Source organism: Rhinolophus ferrumequinum, chromosome X, assembly GCF_004115265.2.
Source record: "Rhinolophus ferrumequinum isolate MPI-CBG mRhiFer1 chromosome X, mRhiFer1_v1.p, whole genome shotgun sequence".
NCBI lineage: Eukaryota > Metazoa > Chordata > Mammalia > Chiroptera > Rhinolophidae > Rhinolophus > Rhinolophus ferrumequinum.
In genome coordinates, this window is record NC_046284.1 from 124,848,942 (window position 1) to 124,866,937 (window position 17,996).

Here is a 17,996-nt window from a genome sequence, read left to right on the forward strand (position 1 = left end):
CCACCCCCATGTGCTCCCCCTAACCCACTTCCTGTCTGTGGAGGAGCCTGTTCTGCACGTTTCACATAAATGGATTCACACGCTGGGTGGCCTTGGTGTCTGTCACTCCCTGAGCAGTGTCCTCAGGGTCCCTGCACGTGGTGGCGAGTGTCAGCGCCTCCCTCCTTTTCCTGGCTGTGTCATGTTCCCCTGAGTGGACAGACGGACCCCGCTCTGCTTTTCTGCTCGTCCGTAGACGGATGTTGGGGCTGTTCCCGCCTTTTGGCAGCTGTGACTAGTGCTGCCGTGAACACTTGAGTACAAGGGTTTGTGTGAGCCCCTTCTCAGGTCTTTTCCGTGTGTGTGTCAGTGTGTGACAGTGTGAGTGTGTCTGTGTGTGTGAATGAGAGTGTGTGTATCAGTGTGTGAATGTGAGAGTGAGAGTGTCTGTGTCTGTGAGTGTGAGGGTGTGTGTCAGGCTGTGTGCGTGTAACCGCCGGGTCGCGTGCTGACGGCAGTTGGAGGGGGTGAGGAGCCGCCAGCTGAGCTCACGCACTGCAGCCCTGCGTCCCCCCGCGGGGTCCAGCTGCCCCACGCCCTCGGCACCCTGCTCTGCTCACTCCTCACCTTCTGCCGTGTGTCTGAGCTCCAGGCTGTCACAACGCTGCACACATGGGGCCTGTGGACCCCAGACTCCTGATGCTCACAGCCTGGAGGCTGCACATAGATCAGGGGCTGCAGTCGGGGAGGGCCTCCCCCTGCCGGCAGACGGCGCCTTCTCACTGTGGCCTCACGTGGCAGGAGGCCTGGGGACGGGCTCTGTGCGGCTGCTCCAAGGACAGTCATCCCGTCGTGGGGGCTCCACCCTCCCAACCTGCTTGGCTCCCAAAGGTCCACGTTCTGACAGCATCTCGTGGGGGTTAGGCTTCCACATGAGAATATGGGGAGCCAACACCCGAATTCCACGAGTGTGGCGCGGTTCCTCATTGCTGTTTGAATGGGCCGTTTTCTAAGGAAACAGCATCTTCATCTGCTCACGTACGAGTCCTGGGACGTAACCAACTGTTGCGTGTTTTTGCTGACGTTGTAAGTAGCGCTTTCACTTCAGTTTCTGACCGTTGAGTTTTCACGTTGGCCGTGTGGCTTGTGACCTCACCGACTGGCTGTCCGCTCCCTTTCTGCAGAGGATGGAGTCTGGTAGGCGCCCCACTGTCTTTGGTGCAGACCGCGGAACCGCTCCGCTGGCCGCCTCGTGCCCGCCTCTCTGCACTGGCTGCTGCGGTGCCCGGGGTGGCACAGCTCGCACGCCCTCAGCCCCACCCCCTCCCCGTCTCGGGGGCGCCAGGCCACATCGCATGGCAGCCGTGGGGTTTGCGTAGATGCCCTTGTAAGAGCCCTTCTATTTCGGGTTTGCCAAGTGCTCTCTTACTTTGAAAATCCCACCTGTGTGTGACAAATCGTCCCGGGTTGTGTGCAGGAACGGAGATGGCCGTGCGGTTGTCTCGTTTGCTGTGTGATCACGTGGGTTCTGCAGGAGTCCCGCTTCCTCCTGTGTCTGCCTTCAGACTCGCGCTCATATCTTGTCAGGGGTTCAGGTCCACGAGACATGATGTAGTGTGGCTGTCGTTTCTTTGGTGGTGGTTTGGTATCACGGTCACCTGGCCCCACACAGTCGAGGGGAGATGTTCCTTATTCTTTCCTGCACATTCGTGTAGAATCCGTGTCGTTTTACCGAAATGTTTGGAACTCACCAGTCAGCCATCAAGCTGGAAGTTTTCTCTCCGGGAAGGTTCTTAAGTGCAGTTTCAGTGTCTTCTAACAGACACGCTGTTTCCACGCTGCTGACTGACTGTGACACGTTGCGTCTCTCAGAGGGTCTGCCCGGTTCTTCTAAGCTGGGGATTCACTGGCGTAATGTTTGTCGGATTCCACGCTTCAGGGTCTGTGCTGAAGTGTCCGTCAGGGCCTCCCTACCTCTGCCAGAGGCCACTTGCTGCAAAGCTGTCTGTCTGAGGCCCACAGGTGGGCGGTGAAAAGAAACAGTGTTGATGGGCAGAAGGAAAACTGTTTCCTTTGTCTGCACAGTGGATCCTCCTGTGAGCAGACGGGTTGCCAGACACCAGCTGGGTCCTGCACCACCGCTCAGTTCTCGAACCTTCTACCTGCAGAGTGCGTCAGATCCCCCACATTAAAGGCTCAGCCCCACGAAGGTGCCCCATTTCAGGTGCCGGTCTGAGACCCCAGGTTGTCACTTGTGCTGCTGACCCACCAGCTATAAGTTCAGGGGGTTCCCACGACCCCCGCCAGGGTCCCTAATTGGCTAGGACAGTTCACAGAACTCACAGAAGCACCTACACTTACCAATTTCCTATGGCACATGCAAAGGACAGATGGGATTTCCTGAGGGACACACAAAGGACAGAGGGACAGTCCGGTGAGGAGGCGACACAGGGCAAGGTGGCAGGGTCCCAGTGCAGGAGCTCTGTCCCCGGGAGGCTGGGTGTGTCACCCTCGTGGCCGAGGGCGTGTGCAAACCCAGCAGCTCTGAACCTGTCACCTCAGGGGTGTTGCTGGCGGCTTCAGCACGAGGGCACGACAGCCATCAGCTTAGCCCACAGCCCTTGGCTCCTGGGGACCGCCCCACACAGAGGGACCACAGACTCTCCTGTCGCCCAGGAAAGTCCAGGGACCTGAGGAGCCCCGTGTCAGGAGCCGGGTCAGAGACCAGCAGCTGGGACAAGAGGTGCCCCTAGCAACCCTGAGTCTGGGGACTGCACAGGCTTCAGGAGGCCCGTATCAGGACACAGGTAGAGAGTAGGTGCACAGGCGTCATTGTGCCACACACAGGACGCGTACCCGGCTCTCAGGTGTATGGTGCTGAGAGGAGCCAGACCTGGAGGCCGCAGGTGGCACGAGTCAGCCCGTGGACGTGACGTGCTGGGACAGGCCACGCCGCAGGGACTGGGAAGAGAGCCATGGGTGTGGGCCTGGGCGGGTGGCTGTCAGGCTGGGAGGGGCTGGTGAGGGCAGCACTGCGTGTCCTGATGGGGGGGGTGGACATCGGTAGGTGGCCTGCAGAGGGAGTCGTCGGTGCCGTTTATAGAGGACAGTCTTGTCACTTTTTTCCTGTGGGGTGACAGTTTCATAATGTTGTAGTGTTTCTGTGTACCCTTTGCATCTTTGAGGTAATGTTTCTCCCACTCAGTTGGGAACATTGTTGCAGATTCTTGCAAGGTAGGTCTGCAGGGACCCTTCCTGCTGGCCTGTGGGCCTGCATAGGTTTGGGGCGCCAGGTCCCCGGTCCTTGTGGGGCCTGGTGACTGCAGCTGTCACCCTGCGGGGAAGTGCACAGAGCTACAAGATGCCAGTGCCGTCAACCCTGTCCTTAGTCCAGCAGGTCCCCACTCAGCTATGGGACCACCAGCCGTGTGACACGCCGGCTGTGCTGCTCAACCCCTGCTCGCCCCCCTGTGCACGCTGCCCGCTCCTCCCCTCCAGGTGCCAGCAGCGTCTGCTGGCCTCACGGATGATCCCCTCCCACGGAAGCAGCACAAACATCCCTTCCCCTCTCACTGTCACCTGTGACAGCCACGCACGCCTGCTGTGGGGGGACAGCTGTCCTGAGCACCGGTCCTGCTATGCCCCTGGCTAGAGCTCTGACCCCAATTCTCCCTCGTGCCACCTTCACGCACGAGGTGACACCCCGAACTGCGTGAATGTTCCCCTGTTCACCGCTGTAGCCATGGGACGTCCCATGGGGCTGACACAGGAAGCCCCCGGACCGTCCTGGGCCCTGTGGGGGTGTGAGCCCCAGCTGTGTGGGCTTATGCCTCAGAGGACAGCTTGTGGCTGTGGGGTCTGTGCGTGGGCAGTCAGTACACACATGCTGCCAGGACCGCGTCCCGGGCGGCGGCTGCCCCTCCCCCACCGTGCCCCACCCCCGTCCCCCATGGTGTGTCCCCTCCCAGCCCATCCCCCGGGATATGCTCCCCTGCCCCCCGCAGCGCCGACACTCCCCCCCCCAGCGCCGACACTCCCCCCACCCCCGTGTTCCCTTGCCGGCGCCTGCGTGTCCTCTGAGCGTGAGCCCCGTGGGCGTGTCTGTGGCCGTCTCCTGATCCATCCGCTTCACTGGCCCCTAACAGTGCTGATGTGGAGCCCGTTTCACAGCCCGGGGGCACGTGTGGGGGCCTGTGCTCAACGGCTGCTCTCTGCTGTCTGCCTTTTTCTGTCAATTTGCAGATTTTAAAAACTGCCCCAGAGTCCTTTGTCAGAAACGGCTTTGCAGCTGTTTTTCTTTTTTCTCCCCCTTCTTCCGCCCGCCCCCCACTCCAGTTCAAGCCGTTGTTTCTCAGTCTAGTTGTGTAGGACACAGCTCCCTGACGCCCATGCAGGTATTACGAGCCTTGCGCTCCCCCCGGCTAAGACAGTCGGTCGCCAGTCATCGGTCGGCCGCTCACAGCAGCTCTCGCCGGCTGCTGGCCACTCACTCTGGCCACTGGCCGCTCCTGGCAGCACACAGCTCACGGGGACCTCCAGAGCAGCATCCCAGCCCCAGGGAGAGCTGTTGTTCACAATCTTAGCTGTAGAGGGCGCAGCTCACTGGCCCATGTGGGAATCCAACGAGCGACCTTAGTGTTAGGAGCACCGCGCTCCAACCACCTGAGCCACTGGGCTGGCCCTGAAACTGTTTTTCGAAGTCTGCCTGGTGTGTTTTCATTCTCTTTAGGACGACTTCCGATGACGGTGTCCGAGTGACGTCATTCCCCCATCTCTGCCTCGGGCGGACAGTGCTTTGTGTCCTGTGTGAGGAAGCTTTGCTGCTCCACAGCCTGCAGGGTCGGCCTCCCCTTAGGTTTCCTCCCAGAGGCTGACGTCTGGGCGCTGACCCGTCAGGCGCCAAGCCCTGTGCTGGGTGTGCTGGGCAGGATCTGTCATTGCAGGGACCGTTGTTTCGCACCCAGTGATGGAGGGCAGGCCTCGTCCATCTGCTGGCCCTGTGAGGTCTGTTCCTGACCGCGGCTCCCTCCCACCTGCTGGTCCCTCCTGGCCCGACACAGCCCTCACCGACCTCACTGCAGCAGGTCCTGAACGCCCTCTGCGTATCCATAGCAGTTTTGCAGGGAGCTTGTCCATTTCTACAAAGAAAACCCATTGCTGCTTGCCGATTGGCTCCGCGGAATGTCGGGGCGGTCGTTTGGGGAGTGATTGACACTTCCGCAGCGCTGAGTCCCCGCCCAGGAGCCCGGGAAGGCCCTCCCTGTGGGGTCTTCACCTTCTGACGCTGGGCGGTTTGCTCCCAACGCAGAGATATCTCAGGCGTTGAGGGTGAGATTTATCTGTAGCTGATTTTCTTTATGCGTCTCACAGGTGGCGCTGTTAGCAATGTCCCTTTCTAGTGGTTGGTTGCCAGCGTGCGGACACGTAAGTGCGTCCTGTGGACCATCCTAGGCTGAGATGATGGCTGACTCCACACCTTGTACCTCTGGGACTGGCGCGCGCCACCGCGTGGTGCATTTTAACGCGAGACCTTTGCCTCTCGCTCTGGGACCCGTGCGTGTGTCCCTCGGCTCCCGGCCTGGGATTCCCCGCTGGCCTTTCCTGTGGCAGCTTCAGTGGGGGCGGGGGGACGGCTCACAGCTCCGCGTTGTGTGACGTGAGCCTCCGTCTTCTGTGCACACCTGTGTCCCTTCTACTCGCCTTAGTCTCCTGGTCTCTTGTTTTCATTGTGATTTCTTTTTTCTTACTGAATTCAGTTTGCTGACGCGGATTTTGGGTAGATTTTTGTGTCCGTGTTCATGAGTGATGAGTAGCCGTAATTTTCCTTGTGTCCTTGACCCGTGTCAGAGTCTAGGACGTGCAGCCTCAAAACATGACCCGGGCAAAGAAACATACATACTCGTACATACATGTACACATACATGAATGACTGAGTTAATAAACAGGACCCGGCGGCGTCCCTCGTGCTGGTTCTCAGGGGACTCTTTGCGGTCCACTGGCTGCCCCCTAAGTACTGGGAAGATTTTGCTGGTGAAGCCCCTGGGCTGAAATTGTCCTTGTGGGAAAGTTTAAAATTACAGATTCAATTACCTGAAGAAGGTTAGACGCGTGAACCCAAGCAGGCTGTCCCTTTCACTCCTGTCGCACATTCATGGGCACAAAGTGACACCCAGTCCCCGCGTCCTGTCTGCGATGCGCCCTGGGGCCTCTGGTCACCGGGGACGCTGGGGACCTATGTTTCCTTTCTGTTCTTGAAGGTTTGCTACGTAAGGGCTCACACACTGTTTAGAGCCTTTTCAAATAATTGATTTTTGTTTTTGTTGATTTTCTGTTTAATATTTACTCTCTTTTTCTTTCATGTCTGCTTTTTACGTTTTCCATCTTCTGTTGCTTTTTTGAGATAGAGGCTTCGGCCTTCACCGTACGCCCTGGTCAAGGCTGCATGTGATGTCACTTTGGTCATATTCACGGTACCCACCTCCCCACCCCCACCCCCGGTTTACACGGTCATCCACCCACACGTGGGTCGTCAGAAGCTGCTTCATTTCCACAGCTGGGCCCTGCTTGTTGCCGGCTGTGTGCCCTGCTTAGGGAGCTGGTCTGTCCCAGCAGCGGTGAGCCCTGTTTGCAGCCCCCGCCCGTGTCATTGTCCCCAGTACGCAGGAATGAACACGGGTGCTCACCTCACCTCTGCTGGTGGTGAGGGTCCGTGCTCTTTGCTTTTTTCGCAGCAGGGGTCTGGGGCCTCCGGCCTCGTGGTCCCTGCGGGAGCGCGCGGTGGGCGGGGCTGCGTCCTCGTGGGGGAGCGCATGGTGGGCGGGGCCACACCTTGGGGAAGCACGCGGTGGGCGGGGCCGCATCCTCGTGTGGGAGCGCGCAGTTGGCGGGACCACATCTCGGGGAAGCTCGTGGTGGGTGGGGCCACGTCCTCCTGGGAAAGAGCTTGGTGGGCGGGGTCACATCTTGGGGTAGCGTGCGGTGGGCGGGGCCGCGTCGTCATGGGGGAGCGCGCAGTGGGCGGGGTCTTGCTCACTGTCTTTTCCCCTGTAGGCCTGCGGCTGCCCGCTGTACTGGAAGGCACCTCTGTTCTGCGGGGCTGGGGGAGAGCGCACGGGCTCGGTGTCGGTGCACAAGTTCGTGGCCATGTGGAGAAAGTGAGTTCTGGGCCAGGGGGTCAGGGGAGGGGACAGGGCACGGCCCCCGCCCTCCATCACGGCTGGTCCATCTAGGGCAGCAAGAGAAGGAAAGTGACCTCCAGGACTGGGGCACACCATGCTGTACCTTCTGGGGCCTGCTCTTGCTCACGCCCCGTCCTGGGCTGCGGCGGGCGGTGTGGACACGTGTGTGCAGACACTCGACACCCCCTCTTCTCCAGGGTCCTTCAGAACTGTCACGACGATGCAGCCAGGTTCGTCCATCTACTCATGAACCCCGGCTGCAACTACCTGGTACAGGAGGACTTCATCCCCTTCCTGCAGGTAAGCCCTGTTCTATACTGCACGTACCTCACCCCTTCCTGTAGGTTCATCTTCATTTATACTGTACACACTGAACTCCCCTCATCTACCACCCACGCAGCTCACTCCACGTCTACACTGCACACACCTCCCCCATCCTGCAGGCAGGCCCTGGTCTGCATTGCACACACTGCACCCCTTTGCAGCACTTACACCACATGCGGGCTGGCAGTCTGGCTCCCTCCCTCGGGTACTGCCTCCTTGCTGTTCAGGTCCTACTGGCAAGACAGCACAGATGTTTCCTGTTCTTTGAACCTGTAGGAAGTGGAGTCCCTGAGATGCAGGGAGGGCAAAGCACCACAGGGTGCATCCTTGTCCCTGAAACAGGTCATGGAGCTGGTCCTATCCAGGCCGGGCTGATTCCTTTGGAAGCAGTTCAGTGCGTTATTTTACACATGGGTGGAGATCATTACAGACGGTCCCTGTTGAGCGTTATTGGCTGTTCACTTAACTATCATGAGTAACTGAAACTTCCCAAGCAGTTCGAGGAGAAGGGACGAAGGGCTGCTGGGATTGTGCTTCTTTGTCAAATGAGGGTGTTTCAAAATTACACGTGTACAGCCGTCCTTGTGTGTTCACGTGTGTCGGTGGGAATTTGCTAAGAGGTGAGGGTGACAGCGCCACGTAAACTGTTGTGCGCTGTCCTAGCTCACGCACGAGCTGCTTTCACGCAATCACATGTCCGGTGTGGTTTCACGGAGCAGCTGTGTGCCACACGTGTCAGTGCAGAAGCTGCGTGGATCCGAGGCGTGAGCGCGGATGCCGGGGCCGCCCACACATGTGTCTTGTCCCCGTGTGCAGGACGTGGTGAACACCCACCCCGGCCTGGCTTTCCTGAAGGAGGCATCTGAGTTCCATTCCCGCTACATCACCACGGTGAGTACGGCGGCCACTGCCCGCGAGGCTTCCTAGGCGCCTTGGGACCAATCCCGTACTGACTAAATGTGAACCCCGTTTCCTTGCCCGGGAATAAGATGTCGGTGTTTCCTGCTCTGTGGGGCTCGTGTGAGGGGTAAACGAGGGGCGGCCGTCTCAGACATGGGCAGGAGCTCTCCAGAGCCCAGCGCTCCTGGCCGCGTGTGCAGCAGTCAGAGGAGCAGTCAGGTGGACGTGGGGCTGCCCCATTGTCCCTCCCTGGCAGGAAAGGTCAGCCTGGGCTCCTTGGCCGGAGGGACTCCTTGGCCTCAGGGAGCGCTCACCTGCTCCTTGGAGCGCCGTGTGCCGGGTGCTGGCCTGCCCCAGGGACACCACGAACAGCCTAGCCCTGCCCCCTGGGACCCTGCACCAGCCCGAGCAAAGCCTGGGGATACAAGTCTGTCCTCTCCAGTGGGTGTCATGTCCACCCCAGCCCTGCACTGGGCATGAGTGGCCCTATGTGCCGTGCATCCACAGACTGGGCGTGCGCCACTGAAACCGTCACTACGAGAATATCCAGGGCAGAGCCTAACCAAGCCTTTCTATCAACATGTGGGTGCTCCATAGGCACATTGGGTCGTCCCTGCACAGGGACAGGTGAGGGGACGTCCCGGGTGAGGACAGGTGAGGGGACGTCCTGGCTGAGGACAGCTGAGGGGACGTCCCGGGTGAGGACAGGTGAGGGGACGTCGTGGGTGAGGAGAGGTGAGGGGACCCCGTCTGAGACCAGTGCTGAACCCCCGTGTGCACGGAGTATGTGTAATGGGGAGGTCTCACTGTACCCTGAAATTCATGCTTTTCATCCAGTGGTGACTTAAGTGTTAGTGTTTGTGTGTTTTAACCCATCCCACTGTGAGGGGGACTCCAGGCCTCAGGCCTGCTGCCCACGGCCCCAGACCTGCTCAGGTGTGTCCCTGTCATGCTCAGGCCCCAGAGCAGCTGACCTGCAGCCGCTCCTGCTTCCTGAGTCCACCCGGCAGCTGCTCCGAGGCGGGACCTCAGCCCTGGCCCAGCTGTCTCCCACGTGTGGGGCGGGCGCCCTCTGCTGGCGACGTGGGGGTTCTGCCACCCCCGTGTCCCGCGCCTGGCTGACAGCCCTCTCTCCTGCAGGTCATCCAGAGGATATTCTACACGGTGAACCGGTCCTGGTCTGGGAGGATCACCTGTGCCGAGCTCCGCAGGAGCACCTTCCTGCAGGTGGGCGGCCGGCAGAGGGCGCAAGGACCCTGGCATCCGTGCACCCATCCATGCGTCTGTCCGTGCTTCCATCCACCCACCCACCATCCATCCTTCCACCCGTCTGTGTCCACCCACCCGTCCATCTGTCCTTTTGTCTGTCCACCCTTCTGTCCACGCCATCCATCCTCCCATCTGTCTGTGTCCGCCCACCCTCCCACCATCCGGGAGGCATGGCGGAGGAGAGCTGGGCAGCGGGGCCTCCCACACTGAGCTGTGCAGTAAGGGTGTCATGGGCATGGGAAGCCGAGCTGCCTCTGCTGTGAGTGACCACGCCGGACGTGCTGTCCCCGTCATCGCGAGTGGCCATGACCCGGGGTCGTGCTCCCAGCTCGGTGCCTTCCGCCCTCATGTGTGGGACCCCCGGGGTTCCCCAGGAAGCCCGTGTCCCCCGTAACGGCAGCAGCTCTCTCGCGTTTGTGTGTCAGAACGTGGCGCTGCTGGAGGAGGAGGCCGACATCAATCAGCTGACGGAGTTCTTCTCCTACGAGCACTTCTACGTCATCTACTGCAAGTTCTGGGAGCTGGACACGGACCACGACCTCCTCATTGACCCGCAGGACCTGGCCCGGCACAACGACCATGGTGAGGATGGGCCCTGGGCTCTGGGGACACCGTGAGGACAGGCCCTGGGCGCTGGGGACACAGTGAGGACAGGCCCTGGGCCCTGGGGACACCATGAGGATGGGCCCTGGGCGCTGGGGACACCGTGAGGACAGGCCCTGGGTGCTGGGGACACCGTGAGGACAGGCCCTGGGTGCTGGGGACACAGTGAGGACAGGCCCTGGGCCCTGGGGACACCGTGAGGACAGGCCCTGGGCCCTGGGGACACCGTGAGGACGGGCCCTGGGCGCTGGGGACACAGTGAGGACAGGCCCTGGGCGCTGGGGACACCGTGAGGACGGGCCCTGGGCCCTGGGGACATAGTGAGGACGGGGACACAGTGAGGACAGGCCCTGGGCCCTGGGGACACCGTGAGGACGGGCCCTGGGCGCTGGGGACACCGTGAGGACAGGCCCTGGGTGCTGGGGACACCGTGAGGACGGGCCCTGGGTGCTGCGGACACCATGAGGACAGGCCCTGGGCGCTGGGGACACAGGACAGGCCCTAGGTGCTGGGGACACAGTGAGGACAGGCCCTGGGACCTGGGGACACCATGAGGACAGGCCCTGGGCCCTGGGGACACCGTGAGGATGCATCCTGGGTGCTGGGGACACAGGCGAGGGCAGATGTTACCGTCTCTCATCACCCTAAGGCCTGACGCGTCACCCTCCTCCATGAGTCCTGCACTGCGGCTTCCAGGAGTGGCCTGTGCTTGTGGGACACGCAGGAGATGGGACATGGGGCACAGGTCCCTGCAGCAGGACACATGGGGACACAGGACACGTGGTCACACATGTCTGGTAGCGGGAGGTCCTGGCTAAGCAGGTGTGCCGCCCGTTGTCACCGCTGCCCAATGGCCATGTCTGCCCTCACCTGTGCACCTCTCACACTGGTTTGGGGTGCTCCTGGTTTGTCCCTGGTGTTGGGGACCGCCCTGCCCACCGCAGTCACACCAGGTCTGTCTGTACAGGAGCCCTAACCGGTCAGGGCGCTGGGGCCACGATGAGCCTTTCCCTGTGTGCCACTTCCCAGGCCTGATGGGTCCCTGAATGAGCAGGAGCAGTGACCGTCCTCGTATCCTGGAAGGGACCAGGTGGATGGGGGGGTCAGAGCCGCCCTGTCCTGTGGGCACGGCACTTGCTGCGGACTGAACTGTGTCCCTCAAAATTCATGTCTACATCCTAACACCCAGGACCTCAGAATGTGACTGGATTTGGAAACGGTCTCTACAGGTTTAGGAAAAATGAGGTCACTAGGGCGGGCCCTGATCCAATAGGACTGTGTCCTTATAAGGAGAGGAGATGAGGACACACAGACACACACAGAGGGACGGCCAGGTGAGGACATGGGGAGCAGACGGCCGTCCACACACCCAGGAGAGAGGCCTCGGGGAACCAGCCCTGAGACACCTGGATCTCAGCCTCCATCCCCAGAACCAGGAGAGAGAAACGTGTTTAAGGACAGGCCCAGGCTGGGGTCCTTGGTCATGGTGGCCCCAGCAAAGTGACACAGTGCTTTTCACTTTCACCCTTACAGTCAGGCTGTAGTTGATGTACTTGCACACCCGTCCCCCCCGAGAGGGGGTGTTGGAAGGGGGCCCTCGGAGGGGGACCATGCGCGCGCTCTCGGCCGCTGTCTCGGGGCCCCTGGCTCAGCTGCCCAGTCCGGGGGCTCCGATTTGGGCTCAGTGCCCAGGGGAGGGCATGTGCGGGAGATCGGGGGCCCCGGGCTTGCGCCCCACCAGGCCTGGGGCTCAGCGCTCAGACACGGCCCGCCGGCTCTCTGAGGGCGCCACTAGGGCGGTGGCCCCGGTGGCTCACGGCCTGTTGTTGTGTCACAGCCATCTCCACCAAGATGATCGACAGGATCTTCTCAGGAGCCGTGACGCGGTACGTGTCCTCGGGCTTCGGTCTCCTGGTGACTGTGGTGGGTGTGCTGTGCGTGAGTCTAGTTCCGTGTCATTCACACCTTGGCGTGTTCTGAGAGTGTGTCGTCGCCATGTGAGGTCACAGTGAGGGGCGCACACATGCTGTTCTCACGCGATGTCATAAATAAGGGGACACACTTCTGTCACATGAGGTCACTCATGAGGGGGACACAGGCCCTGGGCATCCGAGTGATCCCTGGGCTTGGGGCGCTGAGGGCCACAGGCAACTGTGACCGAGCACACGGCAGCCACAGCCACCACGTTTGCCTCACCTGGTCCCAGAGCCACCTCCACAGTCACCGGCAGGCTCTGGGGGCGTCCCCGGCAGGGACCGAGTGTGGCCCTGGGCCAGATGCAGGGGGCCAGCAGGGCCTCGGGCCTCACACTGCGTCCCTGACGGTCTCTCCCTCGCTTCCGGCCCTGGGTCCAGAGGCAGGAAAGTCCAGAAGGAGGGAAAGATCAGCTACGCCGACTTCGTCTGGTTCCTCATCTCCGAGGAAGACAAGAAAACCCCGACCAGGTAGCTGTGTGGCAGCTGAGCTGGGCTGCGCCTGGAGGGGCAGCGGGAAGCCACCCGCTCACTGTCACCCGGCAAGGGTCCCTAGAGTCCATCCTGGGGACGTCTGTCCCAGGCAGGGTCCTTCCCAGGCGGGTCCCTTGATGGGTGGTTTTGGTCGTGGCAGGCGGGTGGTGGGGTGTGCCCTGGCCTGCGTGGGACCTGCGTGCCGTCTGGCCTGCGTGCTGACCGGCCCCCATCCTGCGCGCACAGCATCGAGTACTGGTTCCGCTGCATGGACCTGGACGGGGACGGCGCGCTGTCCATGTTCGAGCTGGAGTATTTCTACGAGGAGCAGTGCCGCCGGCTGGACAGCATGGCCATCGAGGCGCTGCCCTTCGAGGACTGCCTGTGCCAGATGCTGGACCTGGTGAAGCCCCAGAATGAGGGTACGGCCATGAGGGGCCCCCGTGAGGTGGGGCGCCTGCTCGGTGGGGGTGGGGGGAGGGGCACAGCAAGTGCACAGCCTGGCCCCTGGGACATCAGCCACTCTTGGGGGGGCAGCCACTCAGTTGTTACACAGCCCCGGGGGGGGGGGGGGTGTCCTGGTCCTTCCCGGCCCCCTCAGCCCTCCTATGACGGGGTCCCGTACTGCACGGTGAGCACACATACGTCCCCAGGGTCAGGAAGGTGGGCGTCCCCCACCCACGTCTACGCCCATCTGCCTCTGCTCCTCGATTCCCCATCTCAGGACACGTGGCCCAGGACCCCTGGCATGAGTGGTGCTGTGTCATGTGCCACTGGGCTGTCCCGTGGTCCCCAGCTGGCTTGCGTCCCAGCCCTGTGCGGCGCCCCTCCCAGGGCCGGGACCCCGGGCCAGCCGGGGGTGTCCTCAAGGCCCTCACCTGACAAGGCTCCCTCCAGGGGGCGACAGTGGCCCACAGAGGGACCCGGGGACCCAGAGGTCGGACACAGAGGGACACGGTCTCTGAGCTGGGAGCCTCCGTCAGTAGCGTTTGTGAGCTTGGAGCTTTGGTCTGGGCCCGGGGCCCACTGTCCCTCCCAAGGGTCCCCTCCTCCGTGTCCCCGTGTTGGGGGGGGCAGCCCCTGCGGCCCAAGCCGGACCCTCCCTGGGCTCTGTGTCCCTCGCGGGCACCGTGACCGCAGGACCCTGCTCCGCTGCCGTCCCCACTGTCCCAGGTGCCCCCCCGCCGGAAGCCCCGTGTGCGTTTCCCACTAGCGCAAGGCCCGCCCAGTGGTGGGCGTGCCCAGGGGTCACGTGTGCACCGCCCCCGCTCCTCAGGGAAGATCACGCTGCACGACCTCAAGAGGTGCAAGCTGGCCGACGTCTTCTACGACACCTTCTTCAACATCGAGAAGTACTTGGAGCACGAGCAGAAGGAGCAGGCGTCGCTGCTGCGGGTGAGGGGGGGTGGGGCCTGGGGGATGCGGGGAGGGGCCGGGGAGCGTGGGCAGTGCCCTGTGACACGCGTGTGCCGTAGGAGACTGAGAGTGAGGGGCCCGAGCTGTCGGACTGGGAGAAATACGCCGCGGAGGAGTACGACATCCTGGTGGCCGAGGAGGCTGCGGGCGAGCCCTGGGAGGACGGGTGAGTGGGGCACCGGGGACGGGGACGCAGGCGCTCCTTCCAGTTCCCTGCTGAGCAGCGTCCCCTGCTGGGGGCACGTGCCTTACACACCAGGCTAGTGCGTGGGCGGCTTGGCTGCCGGTTTGGGGCACGTTTCCCAGAGTAAGGCCACGTGCACGCTGCTTTCCGTGAGGACGTCCGCACATGTGTGGGCCCCACACGTAGGGGACACCTGGGCCACACGGTGTTGCCCACGCTGCGTCCCCAGCACCCGGGTGACGGTCCCTTTCTCCGCGCCCTGTCCAGCCCTGCTGGCGTTTGGGGTCGCTGTCCTGTGAAGGCACCTTGTCGGCCCCCCACGTGTCTGGGTGAAGTGCCACCCGGTCCTCTCTCTCCATTTTGGGCCGTTTCCCGATAGTGAATCCTAAGGGGCCCACGTCCTCTGGGCACAGTCCTTTGTCAGATGCATGACGTGGTAGCCTGTGTGTCACTCTCCTACCATGCCGTGTCTCCGTGTGAATGAAGCGCTACTGCTCAGGCCGCTGACTTTCCTGGCCGAGCTGCTGTCCTGTCAGAACGCCTGGCCGGAGCAGAGCGCGGGGGCTTCCAGGGCCGCTCAGCTGGCCGCGGGGCTTCCCGTGGGGCGCCCGGTGGGCCCGGCCAGGCCACGCCTGTCTCCTGCCGCCTGCCTGTCCGTGAGCGGCCGGTGGGTCCGCCGTGGCCGGGAAACGTCCCGTGGGTACGTCTGTCGGGCTGTGCAGTCTTTGCCTGGAGACACGGGACTCCATGCCCACGCTGCTCATCAGTGGGGGCCGATTTGGGGACGGTCTGTCCCAGCGCCTGTCACTGTCCCTGCACTGAGCACTGTCTTCTCCCTGGAGCCATGTGGTGACCCGGCCGTCCCGCGGTGAGAGCCGCTGCACGTGTCCTGTTCTCATTCCTGAGAACACGCTGTTTCTGCAGGACACGCTGCTGACCGTGGGGTGACACACTGGCAACGATGGTCAGTGTGGGGACACGTGGCGCCCTGGCGTGCTGGCTTTCCTGGTCCCCACGGTTGCCTGCACTCGGTCCCCGATTCTCCCGCCAGGACGTGGCCCTTCCGGGTGCCCTTGTGGGATGTGGAGTTCAGAACGTGGGCCCTTTGTGTTTCCGTGTGTCCCGGTGTCGTCGCTGGGAGGTGCAAACACAGTCATTGGCCTGCCAGTGGCCTCCCTGGGCCGCACCTGTCGGTCCCGCTCGCTGTGTCCCGGGGCCTCTGGGTTCTGTCCTTGCACTCAGCTGTCTGTGGCTGGGGCAGCGTGGCCGCGTCCTAGCACTCTGCACATGCTCAGTCCTTCCTGCTGTTGCGCGTGGAGCGCCAGCACACGGTGGGTGCCGTGCCCAGGGGCAGGGACCCTGCCTGCTGCCGTCCCAGGCGCCGGACGCACCACCCACCGTGACGCGTGGCAGGCGCGGAGATTTCTGAGAACGTCTTTATCAGCTTCAGGAACCTGCTCCCCCAGCTTGCGGAGACTTGGGAAAGTTTGCAGGCGCTTTGGGCCAAACGGTTTCTCTTTGCGGCTGTCGGTGCGGTGACTTAGTGGCGTTTGATGGCTGCCCACCTCGCGCTCCCCAGACACCCCCACTTGGCCGTGCCGTGTCTTTCTTACAGCACACGTGTGTCTCCCACTCACACCTTCCATTTGCAGACGGTGCCCTTTACCTTGTGACAGTGTGGCTGGGGGTTGGGACGCCGGCCTCCTGGCATGCCGGGAGTGTCCCCCTCCCCCCGTTCTGTGTGGAGGACGCAGGCGTCCCCCCATGGTGGGGCTTACCACTGATGGGCGCAGAGTTGACGGCCACTCTAGGCACAGCTGTCAGGTCACAGGGGAAACGTCATCTGCTGGTCTGGCTGCCGGAGGGGTCCCCTGCTCTGGGCTGCTGTGTCCCGACCCCTCAGGGTCCCCTGCAGGCCCCCGACGTGTGTCCCCCCCGGGCCACCAGTGTGTCCTCCCTACATTCCCTCCTGTGTCCCCACCGCCCCCTCCCTGCAGGTACGAGGCCGAGCTGAGCCCCGTGGACCAGAAGCTGAACGCGCTGCGGTCCCCACTGGCCCAGAGGCCCTTTTTCGAGGCGCCATCCGCGCTGGGCCCCGTGGACCTGTACGAGTATGACAGTGGGGGTGACGACCTGCATCCTTCGTGACCCGCGACCTCCAGGGACTGTCTGTGGCAGCCAGCTGGGTGCAGCGGCTTCTAAAAAACAAGCAACTGTGTGATGGTTGAGCTCTTTTACGGAAAATGAAGTGCGTTTGTCTGGAATGATACCCTGTATTTATTCAGCACGGAAGCTGGTCAGAGATGGTCGAGGGCGCATGTCCCCACCCGTCCTGCAGAGCCTGGAAGCTGGGCCAGGCGGGCAAGGGCACCTGCGGCCCTGCTGTCCGGCCGTCCAGCCGAGGCGTTTGGAGACGTTCCGCGTCTTGGGCGCCGTCCACATCGGAGGGGAACTGGTTTCTGCTCCGAGAGGATCCGCCTCAGGTGAGGGACCTGCACGGCCTTCGGGGCGTCGGCGGCTGTGTTCTTGTCCGGCCGCGAGTCAGAAGCTTCCGGAGCCGGCGTGTCCACCTGCACACGTCCCGGGCCCAGGCCTGCTGCTGCCACAGCCCCACGCGGGGGGACGGCGCGACCCCAACTACCGAGCGTCTCCACCTGGATGTACAAAGTATGTAAAGTTAGCTTTTATGTGCTGTGTAGGGCAGTTTTAAAATGTTTTACGAGATCACGTTTGTATTTTCAAATAAATAATTTAAGGATTTTCAGCCGCAGACTCTGGTCACTCAGCCAGCACCCCACAGCCTGTGACACAGACGTGACCCAGTTCACAGAGGGGACGCTGGCACCAGATGGCAGTGTCACTGGGGTGGGGCAGGGAGCCCACTGGGTGCAGGTCATGGGCCCTGAGGCCCAAGAGTTCCCAGCAGTGGGACCCTCACCGGGGTGCAGCTGGCACTGCAGCCAGTGGTCCTGACGCCCCCGCCCCAGAAAATTCTTCCCACGCAGTTGTGGGGAGGAGTGGGGAGACACCGTGACACAAACACTGCTCCTCAGATGGCGACCCCCGAGCCCGGGCGGGTGGGAGGGGCCCCACTGAACTCACCCTCATGTGGGGACGGGGCTGTCGCAGGACCCCAGGCCTCCAGGTCAAGGTCCCACAGAGACATGCAGACTTGTCTCCCGGGTCAGCTGTCATCTGCACAACGGGGGTTGGGGTCCTCGCCTACAAACATGAAATGGGAGACCCCCCCCCAACATTGCTCCCCAGGGTCCCACGAGGCTGGCTATACAGGCCAGCGCGCTCTGGTCCAGGAGGGCTCTGCTTTGGCCCCGACGTGAGAATGACGAGGCAGGAGCAGCGCTTATCCAGAGGGAGGGCGGATAACAGGTGTTCCCCCTGGATAACGGGTCCCCGTGCAGGGGCTACAGGTCCTTGCCCTGGAGCTGGCCTATGGCAGCAGGCATGACAGTGTTCACACAGCAGGGCCAGGCCGCCAAGAGTCCACAGACAAAATAGCCTGAGCACGTGGGACCACGGAGCCAGACCTCACTGAGCCGGTAAACACGGAGCCGGACCACACTGAGCCGGTAAACACGGAGCCAGAAAACACGGAGCCGGTAAACACGGAGCCAGAAAACACGGAACCGGACCACTCTGAGCCGGTAAACACTGAGCCGGTAAACACGGAGCCAGAAA

The 17,996-nt window shown here is 62.4% G+C and overlaps 1 protein-coding gene across 3 annotated transcripts in view; it reads left to right on the forward strand.

Moving 5' to 3' along the window:
* Positions 1 to 17,064, forward strand: part of PPP2R3B (protein phosphatase 2 regulatory subunit B''beta) — a 42,813-nt gene extending 25,749 nt beyond the window's left edge. For all 3 annotated transcript variants that reach the window (XM_033114912.1, XM_033114928.1, XM_033114921.1), the window contains exons 3-13: positions 7,030 to 7,133; positions 7,355 to 7,457; positions 8,298 to 8,372; positions 9,522 to 9,608; positions 10,076 to 10,232; positions 12,091 to 12,139; positions 12,608 to 12,697; positions 12,947 to 13,122; positions 13,977 to 14,095; positions 14,176 to 14,282; positions 16,298 to 17,064. In XM_033114912.1, coding sequence (XP_032970803.1) covers positions 7,030 to 7,133; positions 7,355 to 7,457; positions 8,298 to 8,372; positions 9,522 to 9,608; positions 10,076 to 10,232; positions 12,091 to 12,139; positions 12,608 to 12,697; positions 12,947 to 13,122; positions 13,977 to 14,095; positions 14,176 to 14,282; positions 16,298 to 16,448 — 1,218 coding nt within the window. In that variant the 3' untranslated portion in view covers positions 16,449 to 17,064. The remainder of the gene's footprint in view (positions 1 to 7,029; positions 7,134 to 7,354; positions 7,458 to 8,297; positions 8,373 to 9,521; positions 9,609 to 10,075; positions 10,233 to 12,090; positions 12,140 to 12,607; positions 12,698 to 12,946; positions 13,123 to 13,976; positions 14,096 to 14,175; positions 14,283 to 16,297) is intronic.
* Positions 17,065 to 17,996: the final 932 nt, after the last annotated feature.